General features: G+C 37.7%; 1 protein-coding gene across 1 annotated transcript in view; it reads left to right on the forward strand.

Moving 5' to 3' along the window:
• The window catches only part of LOC105216671 (serine proteinase stubble), a 69,392-nt gene extending 48,777 nt beyond the window's left edge, over nt 1–20,615 (forward strand). Inside the window, exons 4-12 of the mRNA XM_054228750.1 lie at nt 8,296–8,343; nt 14,127–15,171; nt 15,236–15,492; nt 15,916–16,370; nt 18,371–19,124; nt 19,449–19,638; nt 19,745–20,042; nt 20,114–20,263; nt 20,324–20,615. Of these exons, the coding sequence (XP_054084725.1) occupies nt 14,147–15,171; nt 15,236–15,492; nt 15,916–16,370; nt 18,371–19,124; nt 19,449–19,638; nt 19,745–20,042; nt 20,114–20,263; nt 20,324–20,458 (3,264 nt within the window). The 5' untranslated portion in view covers nt 8,296–8,343; nt 14,127–14,146 and the 3' untranslated portion in view covers nt 20,459–20,615. The remainder of the gene's footprint in view (nt 1–8,295; nt 8,344–14,126; nt 15,172–15,235; nt 15,493–15,915; nt 16,371–18,370; nt 19,125–19,448; nt 19,639–19,744; nt 20,043–20,113; nt 20,264–20,323) is intronic.
• Nucleotides 20,616–22,594: the final 1,979 nt, after the last annotated feature.

Raw genomic sequence — 22,594 nt, forward strand, 5'->3', positions numbered from 1 at the left:
GTCGAAATCGGACTATAACTTTTCAAAGCCCCGAATATCGAATATGAAGAATTCAGTGCCCCATGGTAATTTTTCACCGAAAATTTCGGTAAATCTCTCAGGTATCTTAATTTAATTCAGAGAAAATATTTTTCTTCCAATTGTGTGTTTCTGTAGCAGAAATGGTCAAAATCGGGTCATAACTTCCCCTAGCTGTCATATACCTAATTATAGGATTTTCAAATTGGATCTAATTGTGTGTTATCTTAATAAAAATATATCAATAAATTGCGAGAGTATAAAATATTCGGTTCCACCCGAACTTAGCCTTTCTTTGCTTGTTCAAACATAGATTTTTTGCACAAACTTTGTTACATTTTTTGGATAACAATTTAAATACGTTTTAAAGGTAATGATTAAGAAAAAAATGTGATGGGGTTGCCACACTAATAAAATTTCTAAATAGCATAACTCTGAAAATACATATTTTTTTTTTGAGGATTACTTTTCGGCTACCTTAACATAATTTAAAAGTAAATATTAAACTAATAATGTGCCTTTTTATTATTATATAACGTATTTTGGCATTATATAGCTAAACTTTAAATTTTATTTATCTAACTCTCAACTTATTTCGACAAATTAAGCGTTAAAAGACACGTAAACAATAAATTTCAAACTCAGATTTAATTACTTCATTACCACTAGATGCGCTAACAAAGTAGGAAGCATGTGGAAATTAATGATGGTGATTAACTGGCAATTAAGACACCACAAAAGAAACCTGAACAAAGCAGTTTAATCTGAGTTGGTTGAACCAAACGGTGACATACAAACAAAGTCTTGAAGACAAAAATAAAATAATAAATTTTGTGTGGAAAATGAAATTCGTCAAGTGCTAAAATTTATCACATTTTTTTACACATTTTAAATGGAATTTTAATTTTGAAGTCATTCATATTTTATTATTAAAACTTTAACACATTTAAATTTGTCTTACAGCGTCTGCTGCTGTAATAATATAGCGAGAAATTAATAAAATTTAATACTTTAATGTTTCTTCCATTTTAAGTTGGTCATATTTTTTACAGCTTTTTGTTATGATTTTTCAGCTACTTCTCCAGCGTTTAGTGAATCATTTTATTTGCGGTTTTCCGATTTTTATTTTGACATTTCATTCGTAATTTTTCATTTCATTTACAAAAATTTGTATCACTTAACGGTTTTGTGGTTTTAATTGAAATTTATTATTGTGTCTTCGCAGCATTTTAGTGGTTTCAGAAATATTTGGGTCAATTAAGAGTGACAAATTGTTGAGTTATTCGAAGAAGGAAGCAATTCGGTTGGAAAATATAGGCAAAAACGGATGCTGATTTTCTCAGTGTGTGTATATATGTATGTTATACATATCTATACTACAATTATAAAGAGGAAAGATTTGTATGTATGTTTGTAATGAATAAACTCAAAAACAACTGTGCCGATTTCAAAAATTCTTTTTCAATTGAAAGCTACATTCACCCTGAGTAACATAGGCTATATGTATTGCTAAAATCTCAACCTTCTGGAAATAGTTCCCAGGTGAGGGTATCAAAAAGACTCCGTGATGGAAAATCTTAATCTGAAAATTAAAATCGTCTTGCAAGTCAATCTCTTCGCATTGCAATCGCGTGCCAGAGAGTCGAGTAACGAACGGTCACAGCTGTTTGCTTAACAAAATTTCAAAACCTCCCAAGTATGCGTTTGAGTGTCGAGTACGGAATAAGTACGGAGCTCGAATTTTCCTCATTTTACTCATTTTAAAGTACATACAAATGTATGGGAGAGTGTGTATAACTGTAAAGCTCCAGTTACCGATGCTTGACTTGACCTAGAGAGACTTGAGAACTGTCACATAAAAGATCCGTTTAATGGGCCTTGCATGTATTTGATTACCGAACGCATGACTTGACTTGAAAGTCTGTTGCATTTAGAACTCTAAGTTACGTTGACATTTGAACTGCTCTCCCTCTCTCACTGCTTCTCTTTTCATTCTCCTTATGACACTATTCCAGTGTTGCCTGAATGTTTTCGGTTAAAATTAAATATGTTAAAATTCTAATCTTTAATTTTTATAAATCTTCAAATAAAGAAAAAATAAGATAATTCAGAGGAAAATACCTTCTTCACAACAATTATTTTTTAATGTTGTTAATAAAAAAATATTTTATTGTATTTATAACGCAAATACTTGTTTGACTTTAAGTGCAATAAACAAATCAAATCAAATTGGTATGATATGAGGGTTTTGCAACAGAAACATAACTATTGCGAATCTCTGCAAGAATTTGTGGTGATCTGCTCAGAAAAAAATATTTTGCGAATTTTTGTAATGAAAAATTGAATGTAAATGTTCAAATACAATTTGAATAATTTATTTATTCACCTATCATTTATACGCTTGGCTGGCTCCAATTTATTACATCTTCTAACAATTCTAAATATCGAAAAACTGAACTACGTGTGCACGTTTCTTTTGTGCTATTCTGCTCAAAGCTATATTCATAAATTTATTAAAGAGTTTTCTTTCAAACAGAAAATCTTCACGTGTTCACAGATTTCCTAATAGTGAAGATTTTTTTGTATACTAGTTTTAAAATCTTCAATCTTGGTTATATTTTAATTTAAAAAACTTAATTTTAAAGCTAAATCTGCACATCTGGCAACTTTACCCAGAAACTATAATAATAACAACTGAAGTTGAAGTTGTGTGAAGTATAACTGCATCTAAGTTTTCCAAGCCAAATTTTTCGAAGCTGAGTCAAGTCAAGCATCTTTTATTCCAAGAATTCAAGTTTCTTAAGTAACGCCTAGGTATTTTCCAAAATCCCATTCCAGCTGCTTGTACTACTATTATATATGTCCGATATGTAATATCCAACCAAGAATATTACGGAAATCTTTGATTTGGACAAATTTTGGAATATAGGTAGAGTTGCCACCTACCAAAAAAAACTGAAAATATTGTAAACAAGTAAGGAAGGGCTAAATTCGGGTGTAACCGAACATTTTATACTCTAGCAATTTATTTATTTAACTTTATTTATATTATATAATACACAATTTGACTCACATATTCGTCATATATATTGTATAAAGTCCAGTCGAGTAGTTCCTGAGGTATGGTTTTTGACCCATAAGTGGGCGACGCCACGCCCATTTTCCATTTTGTAAAAAAATCTGAGTGCAGCTTTCATCTGCCATTTCTTATGTGAAATTTAGTGTTTCCGACGTTTTTCGTTAGTGCGTTAACCCACTTTTAGTAATTTTCAACCTACTTTTTGTATGGGAGGTGGGCGTGGTTATGATCCGATTTCTTTCATTTTTGGACTGTATTAGGAAGTGGTTAAAAAAACGACTGCAGAAAGTTCAGTTTATATAGCTCTATTGGTTTGCGAGATATGTACAAAAAACTTAGTAGGGGGTGGGGCCACGCCTACTTCCCCAATAAATTACATCCAAATATGCCCCTTCATAGTGCGATCCTTCATACCAAATTTTGTTTCAATAGCTTTATTTATGGCTTAGTTATGGCACTTTATGTGTTTTCGGTTTTCGTTATTTTGTGGGCTTGGCAGTGGTCCGATTTTGCTCATTTTCGAAAGCAATTTTCCTATGGTGCCAAGAAATAAGTGTGCCAAGTTTCATCAAGATATCTTAATTCTTACTCAAGTTACAGCTTGCACAGACGGACGGACGGACAGACAGACATTCGGATTTGAACTCCACTCTTCACCCTGATCACTTTGGTATATATAACCCTTTATCTAACTCGTTTAGTTTTGGGTGTTACAAACAACCGTTATGTGAACAAAACTATAATACTCTCTTTAGCAACTTTTGTTGCGAGAGTATAAAAATGTGAATATTTTTGAATAGAGTTACCACCTCTTATTAAACTTAGAAATGTCAAAAAATATTATATAATTTTCTCAAACATAAACAGTGTTAAAAAACCTTTCGAAATGGATAACACGAAACTTTAAATGTTGAACAAGCAAGTACATGCACACATATATAATTCTATATAGCCATAAAGATTTTGGTATAAAATTAACACAGAAAAACAACATGAAAACAAACACCATTAAAGAATCTCATATTAATAATTGGCACTCACCATAAACTCCACCACAAAATCACTGACTTCCTAAGCTAAAAAAACCAAAAAAAAATCGAAAAAAATCAACCAAAGAATATTTTAGTAACTATAAAAATATAAATGGCAAGGCAATTGCTTGCAACATACCAGCCGATCGTAAAACGGTACATTTCGCGCACCTTTGGTGGTGTCATACGAGCGAGACAGTCAGGTAGTAACCGCAGGGATCATTCGCCATTAGGCCATTTGGTCATTTATTAACAAACAACAACAGAAACACGCACACACACATGCACACTTTCCTAACCAAATAAAATGTTTACAAAAACAAAACAACAAAAAATGGAATCAATAATAAAAATATGTAAAGTGTTATTGAACGAATTCTGACCCACTTTCTGGATGTATGTAACCAAAACGGTACAACACTGGAGGGAACGAATGGGTGGATAATGGAAAAATTATACGAAAGCTTAAGTGGTTAGTGGTAAGTAGTCGGAGGTGGTGGTGGAACTGCTGCTGCTGGTGTGGACCGCTGTTGGCGGCATTATTGGGCTGCTGTTGCTGCCAGTTGTTTGCCATATATGTGTGTGTGTGTGTGTGCAAATGTGTGTTTGTTTTTGGCGTTGAATGCGTGCAAACAATTGCAAGCAATCAGCAAATAAAAGAAATATGATAACAACAACAATAAAAGTTAGTCGGACCAAATGGGCATAAATTGAATTGGCCAAAAAATGTTTTTCTATCTTCTGATATGTATGTATGTATGTAGATAAATATTTATTTTATTTTTCCGTTCGAATTTGTTGCAAACACTATGCCAACATATTACCTCGTGTAAATAAACACAACTAAATGGCGAAAAATTGATCGCTTAAAGATAAGAAATACAGCGTTCGCCGTAATCAATTTAGCGCGACAGCAACAGCAAGCAAAAAAAAATAGCATGCGCATGCGCTATTTACATTCAATTACCGCACATGCACTCATGAAAATACATATATGGTTAGGATGTATCATGCAGTAAGCACTAGTTTTGGACCAATTACTGCGTGACTACTCCTAAACTAATTAAATATGGAGTAAACACAAGTTTTAAAAATGGAAGGAGTGAAAGCATGTGCGATATTAGGCGTCCCAATGTCACCAATCGCTTGTTGATACTTCGAGAACTCAGGTACTGACCGTAGACTATTAACTCTGACGGTAGTCTCTTAGAGAAGATTTTTAGTGTGTTATGGTTCAAGATATCTGGCATATTAAAATTCATATGTGACTAAAGTGATGATCTGCAGAAATTTACTTTTCAACTTTGATTAAAAATTTAACATCAATTTAAACACGTAATTGTTCACATAACAATAAATTCCTCAACCCTGGTAGGTATGATTAAAAATTCTTGTACTTGTCCTCGGAGTATTTTCCGACACTATGTTGTTGCAGCTACAGCTGTCTGGCAAAAGCATATATATTGAATATACCAGTACACATATATATAGACTCATACATCTATATATATACACTTAGGCGCTCTGTTACAGATTTTATCTTAATGGTGATATTTTGCCGAAAGTCAGTAAAGTCAAATGCAGCAACTTTGATTGATGCCGCCGATAGGTTGTGTTGGATACTTACAGTGGTTCTATATCAAAACGAAATCTTTATTGAAAATAAATACTTGGATGTTGTAGTTGAAAAAAATAATTTCTGGACGACTGTGCGTATGAGTAATAAAATAAATGAAGCTCGATGGATTAATGAATTTTTGGTGATAGTTAATGCTTACAACAAACAAATGTTAACTCCTATTATATTCGGTAGCTATATAGCTTAGTTTAGAGCACGCAATTTATTGATATACTTTTATTAAGATAACACACAATTTGACCCAATTTGAAAATCCTATAATTAGGTATATGAGAGCTAGGGGAAGTTACACTATTAGCAGAAAAATATTTCCTCTAAATTAAATTAAGATACCTGAGAGATTTACCGAAATTTTCGGTGAAAAATTACCATGGGGCACTGAATTCTTCATATTCGATATTCGGGGCTTTGAAAAGTTATAGTCCGATTTCGACAATTTTTTCATAACTGATGCCACAGATCATATACAGTATTTGTGTAAAGTTTTATTTCGCTCTCTTTATTGATTACTTATGTATATATTATAAAGTGAAGGAATAAGATGGAGTTGCAAATTTAGTTACATGGGAAGTTATCGTGGTTGTGAACCGATTTCATCCATTTTCCACACGTGTCATCAGGGTGTCAAAAAAATATTATGTACCGAATTTCATTCGAATCGTTCGAGTAGTTCCTGAGATAAGGTTTTTGACCCATAAGAGGGCGATGCCACGCCCATTTTCCATTTTGTAAAAAGATCTGAGTGCAGCTTCCTTCTGCAATTTCTTCTGAAAAATTTAGTAATCATGACGTGTTTCGTTAGTGAGATAACCCACTATTAGTAATTTTCAACCTAACCTTTGTATAGTACTGGGTGTGGTTATTATCCGATTTCCTTCATTTTTGGACTGTATTAAGAAGTGGCTAAAAAAACGACTGCAGAAAGTTTGGTTTATATAGGTCTATTGGTTTGCGAGATATGTACAAAAAACCTAATTGGGAGCGGGGCCACGCCCACTTCCCCAAAAAAATTACATCCAAATATGCCCCTTCCTAGTGCGATCCTTTGTTCCAAATTTTACGTTTATAACTTTATTTATGACTTAGTTATGACACTTTATGTGTTTTCGGTTTTCGCCATTTTGTGGGCGCGGCAGTGGACCGATTTTACCGAAAGCAACCCTCTCACGGTCCCAAGGAACATGTGTTCCAAGATTCATGAAGATATCTCAATTTTTACTCAAGTTAACCGTTGCACGGACGGACGGACGGACAGACAGACATTCGGATTTTGACTCGTCTCACGTCACCCTGATCATTTTGATATATATAACCCTTTATGAGTTATAAACAACCGTTATGTGAACAAAACGATAATACTCTCTTAGCAACTTTTGTTGCGAGAGTATAAAAACCATACTATTTTGCTTTTATTATGCATTTTAGCTTCGGTGGCTACTATAAGTAAAAATATATTCATCGGTAATATTTTCTTAAAATTAACATGTAAAGTCTCCTGCCTTTAAGACAACCGGATCATTGCTGATAAAGATTTCCTTTTGTTGTTAATTTTCGCATTGAACGTTTGCTGTCAATAATGTTGTTGCCACTTATGTACCACTACAAATACTTAAGAAGGAAGGATGGAGACAGAGAAGGACGCTGCAAGAGTTTTGATCGACTGAAGATTAGTTGTAGCCAAACCAGTAACTAAATAGCGGCACTTCAGCAACTGGCGATGCTGATCGATGTCAATAGAGTTGTGGCTATTATTTATAAATATACGGACATATAAGCTTGTATATGTATGAGTATGTAAATATAGATATACGCATAGAGATGGGGAAATAGTCACACACCATACATATATCAAATATATCTACATATATGTGAATATGCCACAGCAACTGGGTGATACAGGTACAACAAAAAATAGTATATAAATTATAAACATATAAATTATATTGAAAAGTATATGCTCATAAACCAAAGTACAAACGTCCTGCAGCATTTTTCATTTTATCTGTTGCAAATACATACATACACACATACACATTTTACGTATTAACTGAAACTGCCTGTGGAGTTGTGAAAATTCAATTAATTGAATTTTGCAATTTAGCCCGCCAGATGCTGTTAATTCACATATGTAACGGTGTAGGTATGTATTTACATATATACACTTATAAATATGCATGCATCAAAAGTGAAACTGACCAAATCAACATTACCTTCTGCCGGCTGCACTGGTTTCTAGATATACATACATATATGTAAAAGTATGTTTATATGCATGAATGAATATACATATATACAAGCTTTTCAGGCAAGCAGAGTAGGGCAATGGGTTACTGCATCCACGTTATCGACCGATTTTTCGCTTAACACACTGCGCTTGGCGTTGAAAACTGAATTTGGGTGTGGGTAGAAGTTCCACTTAATAATATGTACATATGTACATAAGCATGTATGTATGTTGTATTCTCATGAATGTGAAACTCACTTTTTAATATTATTTAATTTCATATAAGTTTTCTTTCTTTTTGCAGATTTGTGCACACCGCGGCACTAATGTGCTCAATACCGGCCGAAATAAGGTGAGTTTCGGCGCTTTAAAGGAATTTGTGAACATTCCAATTGTAGTGAAATCAAATTGCACTTAAAAGCAAATCCGAAGGTCAACAGAGTTGTATGCTGCAGAGTTGTATTCCGTTTTTCAATGATTTAAGAAACCTCAGCAACCGTAGAGTTGAGATAATTGAATATGGAGGCTCGAAACCCAGAATAAATTCCACTATAATGAGGTCTCGGCTGCATTACACAATAAAAACTCGTTTGAAAATATTTTCATAGTTATGTTCAGAATTCAACATAACCTAAAGGAATATATAAGAATATAATCCAATAGCTTTCACGTATCCGAAAATAATTGAGAATGTACAATTTGAATGATATATCACAAAATATGACGCTAGGTTTGTTATAACAAAATTTTGCGGTCGAAACTCGACCTTAGTTTCATTTGTCTTTTTTTTTTGTCTAGAATATCTGAGACGAGTGAGAGAGTTTCTTTAAATTTCAGATGATCTTCCTCGAATGATCTAATAAAACTATATCTAGAACCTTTGCTGAAATCGTTTAGAATTTCATAGTTAAAACTTATAATTTATAATATGGTTTAGATTGTATATACATATATATAGGTAATTGGCGTATGTATGTGATTGGCGTTGCAACCGTTTAGCCGGTTATAGCCGAATCGACGATAGTGCGCCACCTGTCTCTCTCCTTTGCAGTTCGGCGCCAGTTGGAGATCCCAAGTGTAACCAGGTCGCTCTCCACCTGGTCCCTCCAACGGAGTGGAGGCCTTCCCCTTCCTCGGCTTCCTCCGGCGGGTACTGCATCGAACACTTTCAGGGCTGGAGTGTTTTCGTCCATTCGGACAACATGACCTAGCCAGCGTAGCCGCTGTCTTTTTATTCGCTGAACTATGTCAATGTCGTCGTATAACTCGTACAGCTCATTGTTCCATCGTCTGCGGTATTCGCCGTTGCCAATGTTCTGAGGACCATAAATCTTGCGCAAAATTTTCCTCTCGAAAACTCCTAGTGTCGTCTCATCTGATGTTGACATCGTCCAAGCTTCTGCACCGTAAAGCAGGACGGGAATGATAAGTGACTTGTAGAGCTTGATTTTGGTTCGTCGAGAGAGGACTTTACTGTTCAATTGCCTACTCAGTCCAAAGTAGCACCTGTTGGCAAGAGTTATTCTGCGCTGGATTTCGAGGCTGACATTGTTCGTGTTGTTGATGCTGGTTCCCAGGTATACGAAATTATCTACGACCTCGAAGTTATGACTGTCAACAGTGACGTGGGAGCCAAGACGCGAATGCGCCGACTGTTTGTTTGATGACAGGAGATATTTCGTCTTGTCCTCATTCACCTCCAGACCCATTCGCTTCGCCTCCTTATCCATGCGGGAAAAAGCAGAACAAACGACGCGGTTGTTGCTTCCGATGATATCAATATCATCGGCGTACGCCAGGAGCTGTACACTCTTGTAGAAGATTGTACCTTCTCGGTTTAGCTCTGCAGCTCTCATAATTTTTTCCAGCATCAGGTTAAAGAAGTCGCACGATAGTGAGTCACCTTGTCTGAAACCTCGTTTGGTATCGAACGGCTCGGAGAGGTCCTTCCCAATCATGACGGAGCTTTTGGTGTTGCTCAACGTCAATTTACACAGCCGTATTAGTTTTGCGGGGATACCAAATTCAGACATCGCGGCGTAAAGGCAACTCCTTTTCGTGCTGTCGAAAGCAGCTTTAAAATCGACAAAAAGGTGGTGTGTGTCGATCCTCTTTTCTCGGGTCTTTTCCAAGATTTGGCGCATGGTGAATATCTGGTCAGTTGTCGATTTTCCAGGTCTAAAGCCACACTGATAAGGTCCAATCAGTTTGTTGACGGTGGGCTTTAGTCTTTCACACAATACGCTCGATAGAACCTTGTATGCGATATTTAGGAGGCTGATCCCACGGTAATTGGCGCAGATTGTGGGATCTCCCTTTTTATGGATTGGGCAGAGCACACTGAGATTCCAATCGTCAGGCATGCTTTCTTCCGACCATATTCTGCAAAAAAGCTGATGCATGCACCTTATCAGTTCTTCGCCGCCGTATTTGAATAGTTCTGCCGGTAATCTATCGGCCCCCGCTGCTTTGTTGTTCTTCAAGCGGGTAATTGCTATTCGAATTTCTTCATGGTCGGGTAATGGAACATCTGTTCCATCGTCATCGATTGGGGGATCGGGTTCGCCATCTCCTGGTGTTGTACTCTCACTGCCATTCAGCAGGTCGGAGAAGTGTTCCCTCCATAATCCCAGTATGCCCTGGACATCGGTTACCAGATTACCACCTTGGTCTCTACATGAGGATGCTCCGGTCTTGAAACCTTCGTTAAGTCGCTTCATTTTTTCATAAAATTGGCGTAAGAACCATTTATCCAATTATAGCCGAATCGATAACAGCGCGCCATTCTTCTGTTTCCCTCACAATAAGACGCCACCCAAACGGAGTGGAGGCCTTGTTTGTTTCGTCGAAAAAATACCTTTTTTCATGAATTTTTTTAGAAAAAATTATGCTGTAGGTTTATTTTACTTATTATTTTATGAAAGTGCAACATTTGAAGGATACTTAAAACAAAATAGCGAGGAGTAACGGATTTATCGTCGATCTCTGCAGGCACCTCGAAAAAAAGTTGTTGTGCGGTGACCAGCCTACAGCATCACTGGATCATCCGAAAAATCAAAATGCTTTCTTTAGTTTATTAGTTTATCTTTCAATTGACGTCGAGTTTTTTTTTAATTTTTAAATTTTTCAATTTTTGGTACCATTTTCAAGCCAAAATGACGATTTTAGACGAAAAAATCGACCTATTTGTTATTGTAAAATTGTTATTATTTAAAATTTTTGGAAAAACTCGACGTCATTAGAGAGCTATATATGTATATGTAGAATATTTGTTCAAAATTTCAAAACGATCGATGCAGTAGTTTTTTCCGTAGGCTGGTCACCGACTTTAAAAATGACATATTTGGGAAAATCGATTCAAAGTTTTGTACACTCAGCGCAGATAGCTGGAGGTACCATTATTCAACCTGCTGTAACTTCGTTAGTTTTTCTCCGAATGACCTAAAATTTTAACACAATATTCTTGAGATATTGATGGTTCAGAAAAAAAATTTAAAAAAAAAAATTGAAAAACAAAATTTGTCAAACCTTACCCCCCCTTAAGGAGACTTATTCAATACACTGAAATGTCTTCGAGGAAAAGAGACCTATATAACCTATAAGATATTCGAAAGCGATTTGACACCTGTATGAGAAATAAAACCTAGGTACACTGTAAAGGCCAAACTTCACGAAAATCACGAAAGAAAAAGACACTCAATGTGATAATTGACAGAAACCCGATTGTCAAATCAAAATGCTAAATAATTAACCAGAGAAACCAATTAATTATTTTCACTTTTCGGCGGCCTCAAACGTCACATGTTGCATACACGTTACTCGTACATACTTGCAAACATGAACGAACACCTCATCAGCCAGCTGCAGTAGCGCATCATATTCATTCGGGTCCTTGGCGTTGTTAATTTGTCGGCACTGCAATGCTACAGACAGACAAAAATTCGAATAAAATGTAAACACTAATTAAAAATGTTGAAAGGTGAAAGAGAGAGGGGAAAATGCACTTGAAAAAAAGAATGAAATGCAAAACTAAAAAAATAAAATAATTAATTTCTTGCAAGAAAAACTGAGAAGAAATGGAAAAAATAACAACTTGTTGCATGGCTAATGACCATAGGCAAAGGAGGAAACATTCGAGGCGAAACAATTGCAACAACAACAATGAAAGACAGAATGACAAAGTGTCCGCGACATGGAATGAGGCAAAACCGCAAAAGCACATCGTTTTGTGTCAATAATTCACAGTCGAGAGCGATGCATGCAACAGGAATAGTAGTTAAATTAAAAAAAAAAAAGTAAAAGTGTGCCAACAAATTTTTGCTACAACAATAATAACACTGTGTAGCCTTGAACGTTGACTCTCTAACGCTTGGGTGAACACTTATGAAACATAGGGATGCCAGATCGCAAAGAAAAACATAACGCGCTTCATAAGAGTTAAATAGATTAGGATATCGAAGTTAATAGCCACCATTAGGCTTCAAAATTGGGAGGGGTGCTTATAACGGTTTCAGATATAGACAAGTATATTTCAAATTGGACAAAATTTCGCTGCAAACGGACTTCTGGTTCACCCTATATACTATCTTTATATAGATCTCCATTCGAAATTTAGCATTTCTGTTTGATTTTATTTTATCTCTAATTTATTATTGCACCACAGCAATAGAGTGGCGTTGTTCTATTTTCATTTAGTTGCATTTGTAATTGTTTTTTTGCTTTTGCTGCTGTTTTTGCTTTCAGCTGCAAGCCATTGTATGCACTGGCAAAAGTGAAAAGTTGCAATTAAACCAGTCAATGGTTTTGTCCAACTCGTCACTTTTTCCACATTAACAACAACAACAAGCATTTGTTTGTTAATGCCGCTGTTGCCGGAGCGTTTTTGTTTTTGTTGTTTTTTCTGCTGTTGCCACACTCTACGCAGCAACAGTGTTTACTTTGCTTATTGTTTTTTCTATGCAGTTTACTTGCTGCCGCCTGTCTTGTCTGCTGCACCGCAACAGTCACTGCACTTGCCACATGCAACACCAACAATAACAACAACAATACATGAAAATGCAGTGTTAAGATTTGTAATGTTACAATGCGTTGTAGCTAATTGCCGGTTGGCAGGTTTCGCTCGTCTGATGACTGCCAAACCCTGCCAGTCGTGCCCACCCGGCTGATTTGACTACGCGCCCATACATCTGTCAGCCTCTCCGTCCGTCCGTCTGCCTGTCTGCTTGCATACATGCCCGCTTGGCGCTGTCTTGCTTGTCCTCCTTTCAGCGCCGCCTCAATGGGAGGGAAAAATCTCTATGACAGACACAGACTCAGAGCTTTGCAACGTCGCGCGCTTTCTTTCTTGCCTTCTTTCTTTATTTCTTGTTGCCACTTTTTCTTTCTTTCTTTACACAATTCATTCATTCATTAATCAGTGTGTTTGTTTTGATTTGTTTTCTTGATTTTATATACACACATACATACAAATATATGTGCATATAAATAAACATTTTATTAGATTCTCCATCTAAAATATATATATTAGCTGTACATACATATATACGAGTACCAGTTGATAATGCAAGCACCGCACGAACTAGCTTTGCCGTCCCCCTATTAAATTGACAACTTCGTTCATTGTCCATTAACTGGAAAAGCATTTGACTTCTTCACCGCTTTGACTAACTGACCGCCTTCCGTCCACCCATTCTCCCATTGTCCGTTTCCCATGTGACTGACCACACCATCATGTGCAGCCGACCAGGTGGATTGACTGGACGCGGTCGCTGGCGAACTTGATTGTCCACTGTCTGCCGTTGAGTAAGCTGTCTGGTCTTGCTTGGGCTACAAGCAGCGTTTCACTTGACTTGACATGTTTTGATTGCCATCATGTCTTATCGGCATATGAAATGCATTAATTAAATATTCAAAGCACTTTCTATTAGATACCTATGACCCTGTTGGTAATATCGAAGGCTGTATGTCTGAGAAAGGGTTGAGACTAGAAAGTACAGAGGCAAAGTAGGGCTGCAAAAAATCGATGCGGTCATATGAAACCCGTAAAACACGTGGTCCCTTAACCGCACTATGTGAGTCAGAGATTCCTTAGAAATACATTTATTAATAACCACTTTCTGTGTTTTTCTTTTATAGAATTTTCATATTTGTGCAACATGTGGAATAACAATAATTGTTATAGTCGAAGATGGCTAGTCACGGACACGAGACAAGTGGACATTGGAAGCAGCAGAGACCGACAACAACGGTCTACCCGAACACAGAAATCAACACAATTGCTGTATACAGCAGCAGAGTCGACTGTACAACAACAGCGACATACTAAACGCAAGGGGCGACGATTATGTGAAGCAAACGCGAAACATTCCGAGCGGATGGAGAAATGGCTACCACAAATGTCGACCACAGCGTATGCGGCAGATGGAAAAGCGTGCCAGAGCAGACAGCTGTCGCTGCAACCGCGTAGCACAACACAAGCAACCGACACGTCATGGTCGCACCTAAAGTCCTCATTAGCGCCCGTCAGGCGCACACGAGTCAACGCTTGCCTAAACCAAATAATAGAAGTATTACTAGCCTTACTATTAGCCAATTGTCTTATGCAGTTATGCGGACAACTGCCCACAGCGACAGCCGCATTTGGCGCGCCCAGAGCGGGCGATACACTTGCCGAAGCTTACAACTTTTACACAAGTAGCAGACTAAGCCAGCGCGGCAACGACGACGACGATGACGTTGAGTACGCGGATGCTTATAGCAACAACTATCGCCAGCCGCACAGTATCGGCGGCAGTGCGGCGTATGCATTCAACGCGCTGCAACTGCCATCGGCTGCCTCGTTGGCTGCAGCCGGCGCTTACAGCATACCAGATGGTGATGCCGCGCTGTCGGTGAATCAGCTGCAACGCAGTCAAAATTTCAAAATCAGTCAGAAGCCCTGTTCGATTGGTCGCATCGAGGGCACTTGCATGTTCGTGTGGGAGTGCATCAAGTCGGAGGGTCGGCATGTGGGTATGTGCGTCGATTCGTTCATGTTCGGCTCGTGTTGTGCACACAATTATACGGAGAATATTGTAATGCCGCAGACGTTTTCGTATACGCGTCCCACCAAACCGTTGGGCATTGCTGGCGTGAATCATCGACCTCGGCCGCCGCATCAACCACACAAACCCAGTATAAGGTGAGTTTAAGCGGTGCGGTACGCCATATAATATATTCATAGTTTTGTATGTATCTCGTTGCAGTGGCATGACTACTATTGAACGACCGCATGGCGCTGGAACGCTGGTCATACGTCCGTCTGGACCGCATCATCAGGGCGCTTTGTATAAGCCTCAATATGCAAAACCCTCAACTGTGGGTACAACAACATCGCTCTCCGCCTCATCTTCAACAGCGTCGACGACGACGAAGACAACCACTTCAACGGAGGACTCCAATGCGCTGTGGACCTCGAATGCAGTATTGCAAGATTTGCAGCCGGCTGCGGCCACTGCGTCAAGTGAGTACCTTCTATTAAAGAATGTGTACATAATGGTTATCCTCTATAAGTAGTATATTGGAATTCAATACAATAAGATTTGCAAAATTCATTAAGTACCGACATGAGAAATTCATAAAAACGATTGTACTCTTCGGTTCCTTAAAGGAGTATAAGAATCTTGAAATTTTCTGAAATCTTCTAACGTCAAATAGTTCAATACTTATATTAATTCTTCCGGTTTTGCGAAATAGTCTTCTGCGAAAATAGAATTCCCAGCTGTCTGTTACGAATATTGGTCTCGCAAAATATGCATTTCAAATACAAATCTTCTAAGATAAGGTTATCCCTACTTCAAAGTATTTACTCTAAAACTGATTTGCAAGTCTACTTACCCATGCATACTTTTGTGTGTCTCTCATATAAATTCATGACTTTCCGCAGATCACTGGAATACATCACCACAGCTGACAGCCGTAACGCAGCACCACTGGCACATGACGACTGAGCCGAATTTTATTACCAAACCACGACCGCCCAGCTGGGAGAAACCGACCGGTCTGCGTCCCTCGAAGCCATCAAAGCCAACAAAGAAACCCATCTTGCCGCAGTCGCATTTGCCCAGCTACCACGTGACACAACAACACACTACAGCCGGTATTGTTTATTCGACGCGAAGACCCGTGCCGTCAACGTCTACGCAACCAGCAACAGACAAACCGTCAGCATCGCCCTCATCAGCGGCGGTCAGTGCGCCAACAACGCCAATATCGGCGCTGTCGTTGACGCGTCCACAGCCGTCGTACACCTCGCCCTCCTCCTCCTCAACGGCTTCCTCCACCACTTCCGCAACTTCGTCATCGGCAGGCACTAACTTGTGGCACCAACAACAACAACAGGTATGTACGTGCGTGCATATGTAAAACCCTACACATTGTTCTCGACATTTTGGAACGGACTACCTCTGGCTGGACCACATGCCGAGGTCATTTACTTAAACACTCACTCACTGACAAACTGACAAATTTCTGCCTCGATGTTTGCATACTTATGCGGCATGGGCGGATTATCGCGCACACAACAACAACAATGCCAACAACAAATCAACTTTGTTGCGCATACGAGTATAAAAATGTTTATCTAGCCTTGAGCGACATTTTATTGTTTGAAAATAGCTGATGAAAGATTGCCCGTCATTTGGGTGTGGTACGGCTAAGCTATGCCATGCTATGCTACGCGTCCACTTGTGCTGTGCTGTTCGGCCGATTGATCCGCTAAAGTGTATCAGTAACTGAAAGTGCGACGTCTAATTTGTGTGTGTGTGGCATGCAGCAAGCGGCTGCATGTGCTGATCACACAATGTCCCGTCTATGTCTATAGGTAAATGATTTGAGACAGCATAAGGGCCTAATTGCATGTGACAGTAGCGCCAGCGACTTGCTTTGAAGTGAAGTGTTCTCTACATCTATGGAAAGACAATCTAAGTGAAGTATACTGACTTTGGTGGTCTTTATTATTCCCGCTGGAAAAGGTAACTGAATCAACTTAGCTCTTAAATGAAGATGGACTTGTCCAGACCTTTCTCTCTAACCTCTCCAGAACTACTTTCATTTTGAGATACTGAGTTTTTTTACTTCTGTCTCTTCGGTATTGTCGCATTTAAGTTCAATATTAATATTTTTCAAGATATCATATAGTTGACTTACGAAGTTATAGTTTCCAAAATAGTATAGACGGTATAACCTTTTCAATTCTCTGATAGCCGATCCAATAATCCCAAATTATATTCTACTTATCTGAGAGAAAGTATAACCGACGTCGACAATCGAATTTGATCCAATTTGAGTTTACGTGATATGTTTTCTTTTCCTCTTTCCACAATAGCTCGTCATCGAAAAATTGCGCCGCACTAAATATTCGTACTAGGTCTCTAAGCATATTAGTTAAAAGGCAGTCTCTTTGATGTCGTCTGTAAACCAGCATAGATCTCATAGTAAATCATCAAAATAGGAGTTTTAGAGGTCGTTACTAACATGCTAGATACATATCGTTTGTCTTCTAAAGAATCCATAGAGCTACATAGGTGCGAAGCCAAGTTTTATCATAAGGAACCTTACAACATCCAATCGAGTTGGAGAACTTCTTCAATTGTTGTATCGGACTTTCGAGTCTATAAGCAAGGAAACCATCTGAGAATTTGTGGTTATGTTATTTCTAATCGTAGTTTCCACGACCGGTCTCGGACCTAATTGATTTCCACGCTTCTCACGAGCTCAGTTTCAAAAATATAATTAACTCTTAAAGAATGATAATTATTTCAAGGACAACCGATTTTAGTCGCGAAATATTTTTCCATTTGGAATTCAAATACCTCGAAGGTTCCCTAGTGAACCACCTTGTCCCACAGTTAGTATGGGAGATTCAGCATAGGTTAGTTCCTACTTCAAAAAACTGAGCTTCTCTTCAAACCATGTGGATAGAATTGAGTACCGCCTTGCAATCAGCTGCTTTGTTTCTCTTTCCCGTATATCTTCAAGTAATTTCGATAAACCCACAAAATTGTGCACAGTCGTAATAAATTCCTAAAAATGTAAGCGTCTATAGCTGGCTATTGTGTGCAAGGCTTAAGTACAGCGCCCCAGGCCCTACTTACTACCTTATTTTTTCATTTTTGTAAGCTCATGTCTGTTGATGCTTGCAATCATTCACCGGCAAGCCACATGATGACCGCTACACGGTATTAACCAGCGAACGAGTGCGTTCGCGCATGCGCTTGTTGTTTTTGGGTGCATTGAAATGAAAAATTGATTTCTGACATATGAAAAATCTTCACCGACATGAACACCGCATAGACATAAATAACATTGAATAATTTCAAACTCATAATTTAAATTTGCAGTACCAACACCAGTACCACCAGCAACAATATCGACCGCCGCCTATTTATGCAAAGCCACCAACGAAAGTGCCAGCCACATCACTGTCGACCACCACAGGCACTGTCAGCGCTACAACAACTACAACAACGGGTACAACAGCAACAAATACGCGATTACCAAGCAGTACTACGGTAAAAACGACAACGCGTCCTTACACGCGCCCAACCACGCCCAATTGGGTCATTAGCGAAAGTGGTGTGCCCAGCAGCGTCGGCGACGGCACAATTTATCCACTGCAGTCGTCGTCTACAGGAAAACCAACAACAGCAATAACAACCACAACAACACAAAAGTATAAACCCACTTCGACATCATCGACTTCAACATCATCATCTACGGCGCATACAACCGCCTCGATGCCGCCCATAAGACCAACACAACGGCCCACATGGTCCACCACGACACCTACACGTCACCCACCAGCATCGAAGCCGCCAGCATCAACCACCTCATTATCATCACCTGCATCATCAGCAATCTCATCATCACATTCCTCCACACCGTCATCGTCGCCTAAGCCACCCTCCTCACCAACCACAGCTGTTACTGCACCGCATAATATGCCCACTTATGGACATTATCCGCATCCGAAGCCGCCGCCGCAGCAGCAAACATTGTCGCCTCACAATCTTACGACGATCGAATCGAATGAGATCTCCGATAGTTTGACGAATAATAGCACCGCTATTAAAATCATCACGGCCGCACGTAGCGGTAAGTTTTACAACTTCACTGGAACCCAACACAACACACTTCGCTCCTACATACATATGTTTTATTTATGGCTTGAGTTTCGGTTCATTTATCACCGACTACGACATTTGCATCAGCGCTGTTCTGCGTTGGGTGTTGCTGTCGCTGATTGGCCGCCAGACTATTTAAGCCATCATTTAACTGCATTCAATCATTCTCGGGTTGCCGTGCAATCCCATAAAGATTTTATGTGTTTTCTCGCTTAATCTTTCAATACTCATTGGGGTTTCTTTTTTCTTTTCTTTCTCGCTTATTTTTCTGTGTATATTTTTGGCGGATTTGTAGAATGTGGCATTCCGGTTTTGGCGCGTCCGGAGACACGCATTGTGGGAGGCAAGAGCGCGGCGTTCGGTCGTTGGCCTTGGCAAGTGTCAGTGCGTCGCACAACCTTTTTCGGCTTCTCAAGTACGCATCGCTGCGGTGGCGCACTGATCAATGAGAATTGGATAGCAACGGCGGGGCACTGTGTCGATGAGTAAGTAATTAAGTAACCGTTAAATACTATTTAACCGTTAAGTAACTTTTTTTTATAAAACTTTCTAACAGCACTTTTAAATCACTAATGTTCACCCCTTTTCCAGTCTACTCATCTCTCAAATGCGCATACGCGTCGGTGAATACGACTTCTCACACGTGCAGGAACAACTGCCGTACATCGAGCGTGGTGTGGCCAAGAAGGTCGTACATCCCAAATATAACTTCTTCACCTACGAATATGATTTGGCCTTGGTGAAACTCGAACAACCAGTGGAATTTGCGCCGCACGTCAGTCCCATCTGCCTACCACAAACGGACAGTCTATTGATTGGCATGAATGCCACAGTGACCGGTTGGGGGCGTCTCAGTGAAGGCGGCACACTGGCGTCCGTGTTGCAAGAGGTTAGTGATTTGGGAGTTTTTAGCCCACTAAATATATAATTCTTTATTTTTTGTGTTCTTCATACACTAAGGTATCGGTGCCGATTGTGAGTAACGGCATTTGCGAATCCATGTTTGCCCGCGCCGGTCGTCAAGAGTCGATACCGGATATATTCGTGTGTGCGGGTTATGAGAATGGCGGACATGATTCATGTCAAGGTGACTCTGGTGGGCCGTTGCAGGTGAGAGTGAAAACTTTAGTATGCTTTTTATTATTTTACTAAATATTTCTTTTTTTACAGGTTAAATCCGCCGACGGCCGCTTCTTCTTGGCCGGCATTATCTCATGGGGCATAGGCTGTGCGGAGGCAAATTTACCCGGTGTTTGCACGCGCATCTCTCGTTTCGTGCCCTGGATCATGGAAAATGTATCGTGATAGAGCTGTGACTCGTGACAAGGGCGGCTTGCAATCACTTCATATGGACTGTAAATATTTAGGAATTTTAGTTTTGTTCGCAATATTTTAGGTATTACTGTGTTCCGTGCTTTCTTAAACATTTTTTTTTTTCATTATTTATAGGCATGTTTTCATATTTATGAAATATCTGCAAAAGTTTAAAATAAAAAAAATAATTAAATATTTACACTGTTAAACACTAACTAATTTATATAAATTATGTGATTTATATTTATGCAAGTAGTTAGTCGTAATTAAATGATGAAATAATTCTAAGTAAATTTAAATAAAAGCAAATGAATTTAATAATGTAGTTATACAGTTTTTTTTAGATTTAGTGAAACACGTTAAACGCTGTATAACTTAATTTCTAATAGCGCAAATTTATTATGTGTTGAATTTTGTAATAATTTAATATTGAGTTATTATTATATTATTTACTTTTTAATACTATACATATTTACTATACTTTATATGTAATTCTTAATTCACATTTTCTGAATTTCGCTTTTTGTTTTTTTATTTATTTTTATATTTTTATTGCTAAGGAATGTGTACGTATGTATGTAAGTAGCATCGCAATATTGAAATTTAATAATTTATTTAATTTTGTATATAGTAAAAGTCATTTCATCACACTGTTGTTATAAGCTTATCATAACCGAAAGTCGAACTTTATATGTATATGTTAGTGAAAAATCAATTAAAATTATAATAATATGTTTCTATTTTTTACTGCAAATTAATCAAAATATGCAGGCAATAATTTAATAACTAAATAAATTAATTAATTAATGACTAATCTTGCCCAAAGAAGCAAATAAATTGTAAAGAAAAATTATTTGTTTTAATTATTTGATACAATTTGCGTCAAATTTAAAATGTCACTTTAGTTATTGGTAACATTTGAGGATCGAATCTTAGTGTATAACTAAATATAAAAAAATCAAAAACACGTCTTCAATATTTGGAGTAAGAGGCCGATGAAAATAATTATTAAAATACATATACCATCATCAGAAACAATACGTCCCAACTTAAAAAACTCTTAATTTCTCTCTTATTTCAAAATTTATTAATTAAATAAATTCTATAACAATTTGCTGTACACACCCTGTTTAAATTGAAGCATAAAAAATTACAAACAGTCACATCAGTACGAAGATTTTATCTCTGAGGAGGATGATTGGCATTTTCAATTATTAACATCGTTAAGAGCAGTTTTTTGCAACCTATTATTAACAATATAAAAAATGAAATTATAAAAGCTCAACAAAGATCATCCTCAACGACGTTTGTTGGCAACTTTTTTTCTACCAATTTATGCTTATGAATGGCGGAATAGAGTGAAATGAATAAACAAAAATAAGGTGTGCGAAAAATAAAGAAATTAAAAAACTCAAACGCACAAAATTCGTTTGTAGATGAGGTGTAGCTATTGTAGGTTGCTGCATTGACCTATTAACAATCCCATAGAAATCTAAATTTCACTTTTTCAAAAGTGCTGCGCAAAACAATTGAACACATTTTTGTTGTGACATTTGCTGGCTTCTTACCTACTTTTTAGATATTGCGGACACGCATACATTTTCTTTATTAAATAAAAATTTAATGTTGAAAAATATTGGCTTCATGTTACATTGTTATATGACTGCCATTCAATGGAAAAAATAATTTAAAGCCCAGTCGAGCCCAGAGCTGCGATCCGGCAGCTATTTGTGTAACTATAAACATCAATGTGGACTGCTAATAAAAATGTATCTGCTATTTCTAGTAATATTTTAAGTTGATCATTTGTTGGATACTCATCAGATCCACACAATAAATCGGAGAAGAGATCCGACTAATCAAATTTTATTTCCTTTCAAAATTCAGGCGTAGTGCTTAACGCCTTTTTGGAACAACTCATGTATGACTAAATGCAATACATGCATACTAATAAAAAAAAAGTAAAATTACACTTTATATTGGAAGCCCTTTTTGATTTATCCCATCTTAATTTTAAACGCAATATTTTAATTTGTAAATCACTAAAATCAAATTTCAATAATCGCAATAGAAGAGGAAAACACAAAAATTACAGCAAAATTAAAAACATCTGTTAAACGTCTCAAT

Source organism: Zeugodacus cucurbitae, chromosome 2 (assembly GCF_028554725.1).
Source record: "Zeugodacus cucurbitae isolate PBARC_wt_2022May chromosome 2, idZeuCucr1.2, whole genome shotgun sequence".
Classification (NCBI taxonomy): domain Eukaryota; kingdom Metazoa; phylum Arthropoda; class Insecta; order Diptera; family Tephritidae; genus Zeugodacus; species Zeugodacus cucurbitae.